The sequence below is a fragment of the Aquarana catesbeiana genome, linkage group LG03 (assembly GCF_042186555.1).
Source record: "Aquarana catesbeiana isolate 2022-GZ linkage group LG03, ASM4218655v1, whole genome shotgun sequence".
NCBI lineage: Eukaryota > Metazoa > Chordata > Amphibia > Anura > Ranidae > Aquarana > Aquarana catesbeiana.
Window position 1 is genome coordinate 139,455,305 of NC_133326.1, and position 12,627 is coordinate 139,467,931.

At 41.6% G+C, this 12,627-nt stretch overlaps 1 protein-coding gene across 1 annotated transcript in view; it reads right to left on the reverse strand.

The window, feature by feature from the left end:
• Positions 1 to 870: 870 nt before the first annotated feature.
• The window catches only part of RBM28 (RNA binding motif protein 28), a 52,376-nt gene continuing 40,619 nt past the window's right edge, over positions 871 to 12,627 (reverse strand). Inside the window, exons 16-19 of the mRNA XM_073619300.1 lie at positions 9,504 to 9,578; positions 5,200 to 5,624; positions 4,801 to 4,900; positions 871 to 1,506 (exon numbers count right to left, since the gene is read on the reverse strand). Of these exons, the coding sequence (XP_073475401.1) occupies positions 1,366 to 1,506; positions 4,801 to 4,900; positions 5,200 to 5,624; positions 9,504 to 9,578 (741 nt within the window). The 3' untranslated portion in view covers positions 871 to 1,365. The remainder of the gene's footprint in view (positions 1,507 to 4,800; positions 4,901 to 5,199; positions 5,625 to 9,503; positions 9,579 to 12,627) is intronic.

The window sequence follows — 12,627 nt, forward strand, 5'->3', positions numbered from 1 at the left end:
GCTGAAACCCTTCAAGGATTTAAATGACTGAAAGGTGGAGGAAAGTTCCTTCACTGAAGCCGCAAATCCCGATTCCGCTCTGATGCTCTTTCTCTGACTAATGTATCTATACAGTCTTTGCATAGTACTTTTGTCCAAGATTCTCCTAGGGTATCCCTGCAAGAGGCGCACTGTCTCTTAGAGCTATGCGACGATCTTGATTTCTCAGTAGCTGGGGGAAATCCTAGATAAAGAGGACCCCTTACCCTTACCTTTGGATGGCTGGAGCTAGCATCGCTGTGCGCTGTCTGGGCATCAGCTTCAGACATGGCTGCACTGGTGGTTGCTGCAGTGGAGTCTCATGCTGCCTGTGCCACGTTCCCGACTCCTCTCCAGACTGCACCCGGCCCATTATCAGCTCCGCGACTCAGACCAGGAAGTCGTGGGTCAAAGGGAAACATCCGCCCTCCGCCAGAAGTGACGTCACTCGGCCTGCCTGGTTCCAATGCGGCCTGTACTCGTGTACACGGAGAGCGGAGCTGCCTCCCCGCTGCATCCCAGTGAATGCGATGGTGGGCCCCCGGATCTTCCGCCTGCACTCGGTGAAGATGGGGTGGCGAACTTTGCAGTCAGGTATGTACCTCACCGAGTCCCTGGGAGCGCCCCGGCCTCCCCTACAGGGCTTCAAAGCCACGGTCTCCCTGACTATCTGGCCAGGTTCCCAACATTCTCTCCCCACAGGAGTGGGCAGTGTTTCCTAGGAAGGGGAGGAGCCAAGGTCTGTCATTGTGGCTGTCTTGAAAGACAGTGAGGGAAAAACAGAATGATGCAGTGTAGATTTAAAAACACAAACACTTTCACACCTCAAGAACAAAGATTCACAAACTGCAGTTTTCTTTCACTCTTCCATTACTTTATTTCTCTATCGATAGTTGTCTAGAAGCATGGTCTGCTTTTGAGAAAAATGTTCCACGATGGGATGTATGAAAAAGGAGATGGATAAAAGACAACCATAAAAATGTATTACAAACCAGAATTGAAAAAACTTCAAAAATACCTAAAAAAGACAACAGGATGTTTTCATATCCATAGAACCTCTGCAGAAGTTTAGGTGACAATATGAATATCCATGGGGATAATGTATACATCTCACCACATTTAGACATTTTCAGGGTTTGAAGGATAATTACTACCCTAGTTAGTACTGTCTTCATGATATAAAGATTTTTTTTTTTTTTTTAAGAACAAACCCCTTTTTATGGAACACATTAACAGGTGCCCCATTATCTTCATTCTGTACAAGCAGATCCATAAGAATAAGTAAAAACCAACAGGGTGAAGAAATGTACACTGGCCAAAAGTCCATTAGGAGACCCATCATCCACCTCAGTCCTCAAACCACTTGCTTCTTTTAACTGGAGCAGCTGCATTAGGTTTCCCCAGGATCTTGCGCTTATATTGTTCCACCAGCTGATTAAATCGAGTCTCTGCTTGGCTTCGCTTTGGCTGCCGCTTCTTAGAAGGGGCCTGCAAAATAACAGACATTAGCATCTTTGGGAATGAGAGATCTAGTTAACCACTTCACATCCAGGCCATTTCTGACACTTCGCTCCTACATGTCAAAAATCATCATTTCTTTGCTATAAAATTAGATAGAACCCCCAAACATTATATATGTTTTTTTAGCAGAGACCCTAAAGAATACAATGGCGGTCATTGCAACTTTTTATCTTGCACGGTATTTGCGCAGCAATTTTTCAAACGCGTTTTTTTTGAAAAAAAAACAGTTTCATGCTTTAAAAAAAAACAAAACAGCAAAGTTAGCCAAATTTTTTTGCATTGTGTGAAAGATGAAGTTACGCCGAGTAAATAGATACCTAACATGTCACGCTTCAAAATTGCACACGCTCGTGGAATGGCGCCAAACTTTGGTACTTAAAAATCCCCATAGGCGACGCTTTAACATTTTTTACTGGTTACATGTTTTGAGTTACAGAGGAGGTCTAGGGCCAAAATTATTGCTCTCGCTCTAACGTTCGCGGCGATACCTCACATGTGTGGTTTGAACACCGTTTTCATATGTGGGCGGGACTTACGTATGCGTTCGCTTCTGCGTGCGAGCTCACGGGGACAGGGGCGCTTTAAAAATTTTTTTTTTTTTTTTTATTGTTAATTTTACTTAAAAATTTTTATTTTTACACTTTAAAAAAATTTTTTTTTTTTTGATCACTTTTATTCCTATTACAAGGAATGTAAACATCCCTTGTAATAGGAATATGAGACGATCAGTCCTCTTTACAGTGAGATATGGGGTCAATAAGACCCCACATCTCACCTCTAGGCTGGGAAGCCTAAAATCAAAAAAAAAAATAAAACGATCGCCGCTTCACAGCTGAAGCGGCGCTGTTTTTTTGAATGCAGAGGCCGGGCGTGACGTCATAACATCGCGCCCGGCCTCCGAACGATCATAGAGACTCCGGCGACCATCTGGTCCGCCGGAAATCTCTATGGTGAACATCCGGCGCCGGCGGATCCGCTATCCGACTCACCGATCGCTGAGGTGAGTCGGTAGTAGCACCGGAGGGCGGCGGGAGGGGGGGGACGTCCCCTCCCGCCGCCCGTAAGAACGATCAAGCGGCGGAACAGCCGCTATGATCGTTCTTATGGTGTACGGAATCGCCGGCTGAAAATGCCGGTATCTGAATGATGTCTGTAGCCTCAGACATCATTCAGATATAAGCCCCGAAAGTCGAGGACGTCATATGACGTCCTCCGGATGTCAAGTGGTTAAACAAACCGAGTTTGTGTTTTCTTCCAATTCCTAAACCGTTTATTACTGTACATAAAAACATAATAGATCAGATCTCTTAAAGCAATTTAATGTAAAGTACTGTGTATCTTTAATACTGTGAACAGAATTTACATTCCTTTAAAGCGGTTGTTAAACCGCTGGACATTAGAGGTCGACCGATATATCGGCAGATATTTGGCTTTTTTTAATTAATCGGCATCGGCTGATTGTGCTGATAAAAAAAGCTGATTATCAGCAGGACTTGCAAATGACTTCTGTAATAGAAGTCAATGCAAGTTTCCTGGAGTTATCTGTGGAGAGGATTCTCTCCTCCCTGGGCAGCCTGCCAAGTCTGATAAGAAGATAAAAGAACTTGAAAAGATACAATGTATCAATGAGCTGAACTCCTGTGTAGAAGTTCTCAGTTTAACCATTTAAAGACTCAATCTTTTCTGATACTTGTTGCTTACAAGTAAAAATCCTGTATTTTCTGCTAGAAAATCACTTAGAACCCCCAAACATTATATATATTTTTTTTAGCAGAGACCCTAGGGAATAAAATAGCGGTTGTTGCAATATTTTATGTCACACGGTATTTGCGCAGCGGTCTTTCAAACGCAATTTTAAAAAAAAAAAAATTAATGAAATTAAAAAAAAAAAAAAAAAATAAGCAGTAAAGTAAGCCCATTTTTTTTGTCCAAAAGTTTTGATTACCTGTTTTTGTGTATTTAATATTTAAGATATAGTTATTTTTTTTTTAATCTAAATTATACATACAAGTGAACTGATTGGAGGTTTGTTTTGTTTAATAAATGTTTAAATGTAAAAAATTTTCTGTCTCACTTATTACTTAAGGTAGCTTTCACACTGGAGCAGGCATGCGTTGACGGTAAAACGCTGTTTGTTTTAGCGGCGCTTTACCGTCATTTTAGCGGCGCTATTCGGCTGCTAGCGGGGCGCTTATAACCCAGCTAGCGGCCGAGGAAGGGGTTAAATGCGCCCATGAAGCGCTGCTGCCGAAACGCTTTGCAGGCGCTTTGGCAGCGGTGCGCATTCATTTCAATGGGCAGGAGTGGTGGTATACACCGCTCCAAAGATGCTGCTTGCAGGACTTTTTTTTAACATCCTGCCATCGCATCGCCTCAGTGTGAAAGCACTCGGCTTTCACACTGAGACTGCAGGGGAGCCGTTTTACAGGCACTTTACAGGCGCTATTTTTAGCCCAAAAGCGCCTGAAAAACACCCCAGTGTGAAAGGGGTCTAACTGTTAGATTTTATGAGATGAAGGGGAAAAAAAAAAAAAAAAAAAAAATCGGCCTAATATATCGGCCCAAAAAAAAAAAAAAATCGGCATCATATATCGGCCATCGGCCACCGCGATTTCTAAAGATTGGCATCGGCCAGAGAAAAACCCATATCGGTCGACCTCTACTGGACATTGATTTATTTTTTGTACCTGCAAGGTAATGTCATCATATCAGCATCGCATACTAACACATTATGTTAAAATTACCTTAAAACGAAGCTCTTCCAGCACCAAGATGTCAGCGCTGCAGGCGCTCTCATTTTCACCCGTCTTGTGTCCGGATTCGCGGACTCTGGCTTTGTGACTGGCTGGAGCCGCAATGACGTCACTCCCGCACATGCGCGTGGGAGCTGCCGTTTACAGCACAGGGCTCTGAAGTAAAGGCACAGGTGGCCTTCACAGCGCATTCGCCAGTGATATCATTGGCTGCATGTACAGTAAATATCTCCTAAACGGTGCATGTTTAGGAGATATTTACACTACCTATAGGTAATCCTCATTATAGGCTTACCGATAGGTTAAAAGAAAGATGGAAGTTTACTTCCACTTTAAGACAAATAAGAGGTTGTGTAGTCTTACACTGCAAGACTCCAAAATGCTTATTCACAATAATAAATATGAACAAGTTTGCAAAGTGTTCTAACTGACAGCAGCAGCCACATTGCATTGGATTAAAGCCAAACCACTATAACTGCTGCAGAACCTTCTTGTTTAAATATCATACCTGAGTATCTGCTGATTTTAACCTTTGCTGTTGCCGACTCTGCTGGTGAGGTTTTGGCTTCTTTGACAACATCTGCTGAAGCTTACCCTTGTCACGTGCTCTGAAATAAGAGATCGAATATCCTCTTAATGTGTTTTAGAGGCACACAAGTGTCCGTAAGGCCAAACAGGAATGCAGAAAAGATATTAAAAATACATTTGGTATAACTGCAACCAATCCAGCTATGCAAAGAGGCTACTGACCCCCTTAAAATGAGCAAATCAGTCTTTGTTGGCGGACAAATTATTATACACTAACAAAAATGGACACCCAGGATAGGTGTCTTTAGAGTATTAAATGCTTTCTCCAGTAACAGAAACATAAAAGACCACAGGACAGAGAGTAATAGACCGGTCTTACCTTATTTTAGGTCCTGTATGGGATGGCATATGTAAAACTTTTCTCCTTTTCTTTCCATCTTCAAGCTCTACTTGTTCAAGTTCCTCTTTTGTTTTGAATCCAGACCAAGAAACAGGCTGTGATGGCTTTTCTTCCTGCGTTTCTGCTGCCAAGTCTTTACTGTTACCAGCTGTTTTTTGTTTCCGTTTGATGGCTTTTGTTGCAGAGGAGTCAGTTGGCTGTGCTTTATTGACAGGTGTCTTCCCAGATGAGGCGTTTGCATTTTTTCCAACTATTACCTCCTGTTTCAGCTTTGCCTTCACTCCAGCAGCAGCATCAGCGCTTTCACCACTCTTTCGCCGTTTCTTCTTTGAGTTACCTTGAACTGGCTGTGCCTGAGGGGTGCCTAAAGCTTGTGCCTTTGCCTGCTTCTGTCTCAATACCTCCTGCATGCACAAAGCACAACTATTAACATTTTCAATACATCACAGTTACAAGTAACAAATGCATTCCAGAAAGTAGGGTCAGTTATTACCTTTTAGATATACAGTGCAGAGCCAGCCAGGGCATTGAAAATGGGTATTCCAGCATGACAATGACCCAAAACACACAGCCAAGGTAACAAAGGCGTGGCTCAAGAAGAGGCACATTTAGGTCCTGGAGTGGCCTAGTCAGACTCCAGACATTAATCTCGTAGAAAATATGTGGAGGGAGCTGAAGGTTCGAGTTAACAAACGTCAGCCTCGAAACCTTAAAGTTATTGTAAAGCTTTGTGTTTTATTTTTTTTAAACAACATTTCATACTTGCCTCCACTGTGCAGCTCGTTTTGCACAGAGTGGCCCCGATCATCCTTTTCTGGGGTCCCCCGGCGACTCTCGCGGCTCCTCCCCGCATCAGATAACCCCCTAGGAGAAGCGATGTCCCGGGGGGGTGCCCACGTAGTCACGACATCTGCTGAGGAAGTCCCCGCCCACTGGGACGCAACGCGTCCAGAACGTGACGTCGTGACGTCATCCGCGGCTACTGCGCATGCTGCACCGCTCGTACTCACTCTGCTGTGTGTTCTATGTCAGCGTCCTGGCACTTGTGAAGTGCCTGTTATGTAAGTGATTTTTTAAATTCCTCTATTAAAGTACATTATACTGAGAGCACTATGTCTGTCCCCTTTCTGTTTTCATGAAATAAGTTATCCACCTGCTACTTGGTTATCTGGAGGAGTCCCTTGCCTTTGAACCTTTTCATCTGCTGATCCCTATGGGAATGCTTGTTTGACCCTTATGAGAAGGGTCCTTGTGACCAGGTGAGAGGCCATTTGGTTCATGGTGAAGGGTTCTCCTATCAGCTACACACTTTTGCTGTGATCATCACGTTTGCCTGGTGGATGTCTTCTTATCTGGACATTTTTTATATCTGGACATTTTTTGTGCTCTTCATTATTTTTAGGATTACCATATTGTTATTCCCCTATCCCTGGAATATTGTACTCTATACACTCTTTGGTTTTTTTTGTTTTTAGCGCTGCACCTATTTTATTTATTTGTTTAGAGGGATTTGATCGTTTGACCCTGGTGTTCAGCTGCTTCTAGTTTTTTTGTCATACGTGCGCTGATATATTTTCACATTTAGTCCCGGGGGGGTTACCTTGCGGGTGCGCGCCGGAGTCCGGCATTTGCGTCCATAGACACATGCCGGACTCGCCCCACCCCCGTGTCATTGTATTTGATTGAAAGCAGCGGGAGTCAATGGCTGCACTGCTATCAATTAAATCAAGAGGCGGGACCCTGTGCAGAGAGGGAGAGCACGTCTCCGCCGAGGGGATAAAGGGACTCAAGTAAAAAACAGGGGGGGGGGCCAGAAGTTTTTCCACCTTAATGCATTAAGGTGAAAAAAAACACGAGGGTTTACAACCCCTTTAATGACTTGGAGAGGATCTGCAAAGGGGAGTGGGACAAAACCCCTCCTGAGATGTGTGCAAACCTGGTGGCCAACAAGGGTTTTGCCACCAAGTACTAAGTCATGTTTTGCAAAGGGGTCTAATATGTATTTCACTCATTAACCCTTTCATGACTAAGCCTATTTTTGACATTTAGTGTTTACAAGTTAAAATCCGTATTTTTTGCTACAAAATTACTTAGAGCTCCCAAACATTATATATATATTTTTTTAGCAGAGAATCTAGAGAATAAAATGGCGATTGTTGCAATATTTTTTATCACACGGTATTTGTGCAGCGGTGTTTTAAACGCAACTTTTTGGGAAAAGGGACACTTTCATGAATTTAAAAAAAATCAAACAGTAAAGTTAGCCCAATTTTTTTGTATAATGTGAAAGATGATGTTACGCCGAGTAAATAGATACCAAACATGTCACACTTTATAATTGCACGCACTCGTGGATTGGCGACAAACTACGGTACCTAAAAATCTCCATAGGCGACGCTCTAAATTTTTTTTACGGTTACCAGGTTAGAGTTACAGATGAGGTCTAGTGCTAGAATTATTGCTCTCGCTCCGACACCTCAGACTGTTTACATATGCGGGCGCGACTTGCGTATGCGTTTTCTCTGCTGCGCGAGCTCGCGGGGACGGGGGCGCTTTAAATTTTTTTTCTTATTTTATATTTAGAAATTGTGTTTAAAAAAAAAAAATAGATCACTTTTATTGCTGTCACAAGGGATGTAAACATCCCTTGTGACAGTAATAGGTGGTGACAGGTACTGAATACTGTGAAGTGCAAAGGAGGTACCCCGATCCCTCCTTTGCACTTCACAGTATTCCGATCGCCTAAAACGGCGATTCTCAATACTGTAGATTTTTTTTAAAACCGGCGCCACTGGCAGCCGAATAAACGGGAAGTGATGCCATGACGTCGCTTCCGCGTTTACAATTAGAAGGCTGGAACGAAGGCGCTCACGCCTTCATTCCAGACTGTCAGCAGCCGCCGGAGGCGGCGGATCATCGATCGGGCCTCCCGGAGGATCGGGAGAGTGATGACATTTCACTTAAGTGTCCTAAACACCTTCCTGCCCTTTAGTGCAAAGTAACACAGACCACCACCAGCAAGGGAGGGAGAGGGAGAGAGGGAGAGAGGGAGAGAGGGAGAGAGGGAGAGAGAGAGAGAGAGAGAGAGAGAGAGACTCTCATCAAACTGCAGGGTCCGAGAGAAGTAACCCCCAACCCTGCAGTAACAGGCTCCCTACACTGAGGAACACAAAAACAAAAACAAAAACAAAAGACAACACCACACACACACTACCACATAAGCCCATAAAGAGAAGAATAAAGGCACTGTACGTACCCTCTTACCTGGGCCTGACCAGTGCCTGTTTCCACCGTAGCAGAGAGCGCAGCGGGGAATGAGAAAACTCATCTGTTTTAGTTTCCCGGTTCCGGCGTCATCAGCGAGGGCCAGAAGCAGAAGCAGTGGTCGATAGACCTGCCCCCTTGGCGTCTGCGTTCCAGGCGACTGGAAACACTTGTCGCCATGCCCACACAGGAAGCCACGTCACTGAACGTGACGTCACCCGCTAGCCGGGAACCGTAATGCAGAAACACGCCGCCGATAAACGGCGGCGAACCGCCCGGCTACCTGAGCCATCCTCGAACTCTGGGCACACCAACGCTGACACCTCCTGCTGGCCGTTGCTCCACTGAGCATGGAGAGGCTGGGGACTCCGGAACACCCTCCTACCGGGAGGGTGCTGGGATGGTCCCTGCACTCCAGGCAGACAAAACACTAGCCCCTTTCCCCTCCACCCTGGAGAGAGCGCAGCACCCTGGTTCCAGCATGCACTTCCACCATGGAGGAGGAAACACAATAACTGAGGCCATGGTGGAAGGAGGAGGGGTTTAAAGGCTGCATGCGTTTCCTGGAAAATGGGCGGAGCTGTGCTCTCTCCAAGGTTGTCCTGAAAGGCGATTTGAGAAAGTTGCATAGTTTATTTCTGCTTTAAAGGCCAAGGTCACCTTTTACAAAAATAAAATGCACATCTTTTTTTCAGCTAAAAAAAAAATGTGCATTTATTTTTGTTTTCACTATGCAGCCTGTAAAAGCATTGCAACAGCGATCAGCAAATCATGTGTGCAATGCCAGGATCCTGCAGACCCGTACCTCCCATACTAGCAGGCAGTTACTGAATGGCAGGAAGAATCAACTAAAAGCCATCAACAGAGGAGGCTGATCATACTTGTAGTCTATTCATTCACAGAACTGTGAATGAATTGCAGAGCCCCGCATGGCCACGCTGTTTTATATTATTACAGTGGGTGCAGGGAGAAGATCCAAAAGGTGAACTAATACTTTAAAAGAAAATAACAATTCTCACCAGACTGCGCTGTGCCCTTCTTTCCTTTAGTTTAATTTTATTCAGGTCCTCGAGGGAGAATTCCACGATTGGTCTCTGGAAAAAAAAAAAAAAAATATGCACACTATGAACAGACTGTGCTCAAAAGTATCTAGAATCTACACTGTTTTCTGGTTGGTAGCAAAACAATTTGTTTATCAAATACATGTTGTTAAACTGCATATCAAAGTTCAAAAACTCATCTAGTTTTGGACAGAGTGGAGAAGGGTTAGAATTACTGTTGGTTTTTTACTGCTATCCAGTGATCCATAAGAGATTTTCCCTCCGTTGGTGTTTATTTTTTTAATATATGGAGTAAGCACATCCCATACCTAAACGTTTAATAAACAAAATCAGCATAAAACACTATTCATTTATTATCAGCACTGATGGATTTATTGGTTTATGTATTGATCAAATCAATGCTTATATTATTTCTTAGATAGAGCTAGAGAGAGAGATGGAGAGATTATATCTATCTATCAAATATTTTCCCTGTATAATGACTGATATTATATGACATACGTGAATATTTGTACCCATTATAGAATTATGCTGAATACCACTTCACTGTAAAATCATTCTCAGTAAGTGGAATAACTGTATCTATTATACAATTGTGCCGAATACCATTTATTGTAAAAGCATTCTTGACAAGTGCAGTGCTTACTCTAGATGTTTAAAACTATTGAACAGGTTGATATATTGTGCAGCGGTTGAAGTGCCTTAAAAATCTTTTGTTACTACAAACTAGTGCAGATATTAGTGTGTAGCACTTTGGAGCCAATTACTGCTGACAATAGTTTTCCCAAGAGAAAGTGAGGGAAAATCTGCAACAGTGACACACAAAAAACCGTCACAGGGATTCCCATACTCTACTGAAGGAAATTAATTTTTATCTGTGCTGCTCAGGAAGGCATACCAGATTGCAGTAAAAACCTGCCAGAGGTACTAAAAACCTTAAACCCCAAAACTAAGAAAATAAGTAAATAAAAAAAAAAAAAAAAACACACCACCTTTTGCACAGACACACACACTTTAAAGCGGGGGAACACATTCAGCCTAATGGTTTTTACATTTATATGTATAACTAGAATATCCATTTGTTTTTCTCTTCTCTTTTCTCCCCTCCCTGAACATTAACCAGTGAAGTCTTTCATGTATTTATACGGAGGTCTAATATTCATATGACCTGGGAAGTGTTGCAGCTACATACAGACCTGGAGCCATATTTAAGGCTTTGGATAGCGCTCTCAGCCCAAATAAATCCACAGACCTTGGCAAATTAAACAAGGTAAATTCCTGTTATCACAAAACTATCGTATAAGGTTGGGGCCCATCGACACCCCCGGTGGCACTGCATTATCCATTCTGCTATATGGTGGAATTATTTACATGTAAAGACAAAATTATGACTACATACACTCTTACGTCATACCCCTGATGAAGGGTTCTGGGTATCACTATATACCGGAGAGTAACAATCTTTTGTCATGCATACCATGTAACTCACTGTTTTGTCTATGTTTTGTATACTTTTGTAGTATTTCTTCATGTCCTTTTAAAATTAGTCATTATATGAACGAACGTTTTTATGTACATTCAATAAATTAAACTTTTTTTGGAAAAAAAAATTATATATATATATATATATATATATATATATATATATATATATATATATATATATATATATATATATATATATATATATATATATATATATATATATATATATATATATTTATATTTATATTAATATATTACAAAGTCCCAATGAAGGGGGATTCCTTTTTCTTGATAGGATACCAGGGATGTGGCAACTGGCAATTGATCTGATATGGTGAAACCCTCCTTTTCGGTTGTAACTGCATTTTTGTTAAATCTCTATGATGTACTTGCACCTTATTAATAGGCAATTACAGATGCCCCACAATGATGTAGGGGCCGTACAGAAATTCTATTTTTATGTTGCATATAAAAAAATATAAAGGTTTTATCTAATACTATCTTAAAAATTTAGCTAATTCTGTAACTCCGTATCTTTAGGACATTTCTAACATATGTATGCCGTCTGTGCTGTTATAAAGGCCCTGACGAAGCGGGGTTTCCTGCGAAATGCGTAGGCCACATTTCTTTGACACCTCATACCAGGACTTGCACCAAACAAACAGTAAACTGTACTTTTCCTCAGACTGTATTATGTTTTAAGAAATTCCATCCATGGATGGCAAATAAAGTTTTTCTATACATCTCTTTTAAAACTGTTATAAATCATTATTTAACTCCATAGAGACACATGTAAAGTTTCATTTTGCTTCCTCTTGCATCTGGATTTCGAATCTACTAGGAACGTGCCTCTCTGGAGTTATAATTGTTTCACGCCTAATCCCCATCCCTATATATCCATCTCTCGAAGGTTGATTACCCCTGCTTTAAAGGCTATAAAACAGGGTGTACAACTTCCCTTCAGTAGGAATCTCTATGATCATTAAACAAAGATTTATATAGTGCGAAGTTTGCACAGTGCTTTACAATACAAGAGTGTTTGTAAGCTCTGTGAGCAGGACCAATATCTAATATCTCTAGGGGACATATGAGACAACTCTCATCATGTATGTACCCATGCACTGCACTCAAAAAAAAAAAAAAAAAAAAAAAAAAAAAAAAAAAAAAAAGGTGTTAAGACAACCAATTGTAAACTATTTGCAATAAAGTGCTGCTACTTACTAAATACATAAACAAGGTAAAATATTACCTTCACTTTAATCACTTTGGTGGAGGATATTTGGTGCGTGTTTTACGGTTAGAAGTGAAGCACTATTTCATCACAAGTTTATGGACATTTATTGGGGCATTTGATAGATTTTAGTTAGAATTATAATTACATTTCACTTATGTGTTTGTGATTTTCATTTTTTGTACGCTATTGTGGATTATTGTTTGATTAGTATAGGTAATATTTCACCTTGTTTATGAATTCTCATCATGCTTCCTACTAATCTTACCTATATCCATAAAACCGAGCAGGGATGCATGTATGACATTTAGAAAGAATATTCCTACTTAGCATAATTGCTGCAAAAGTCTGCTATATTCAACCATA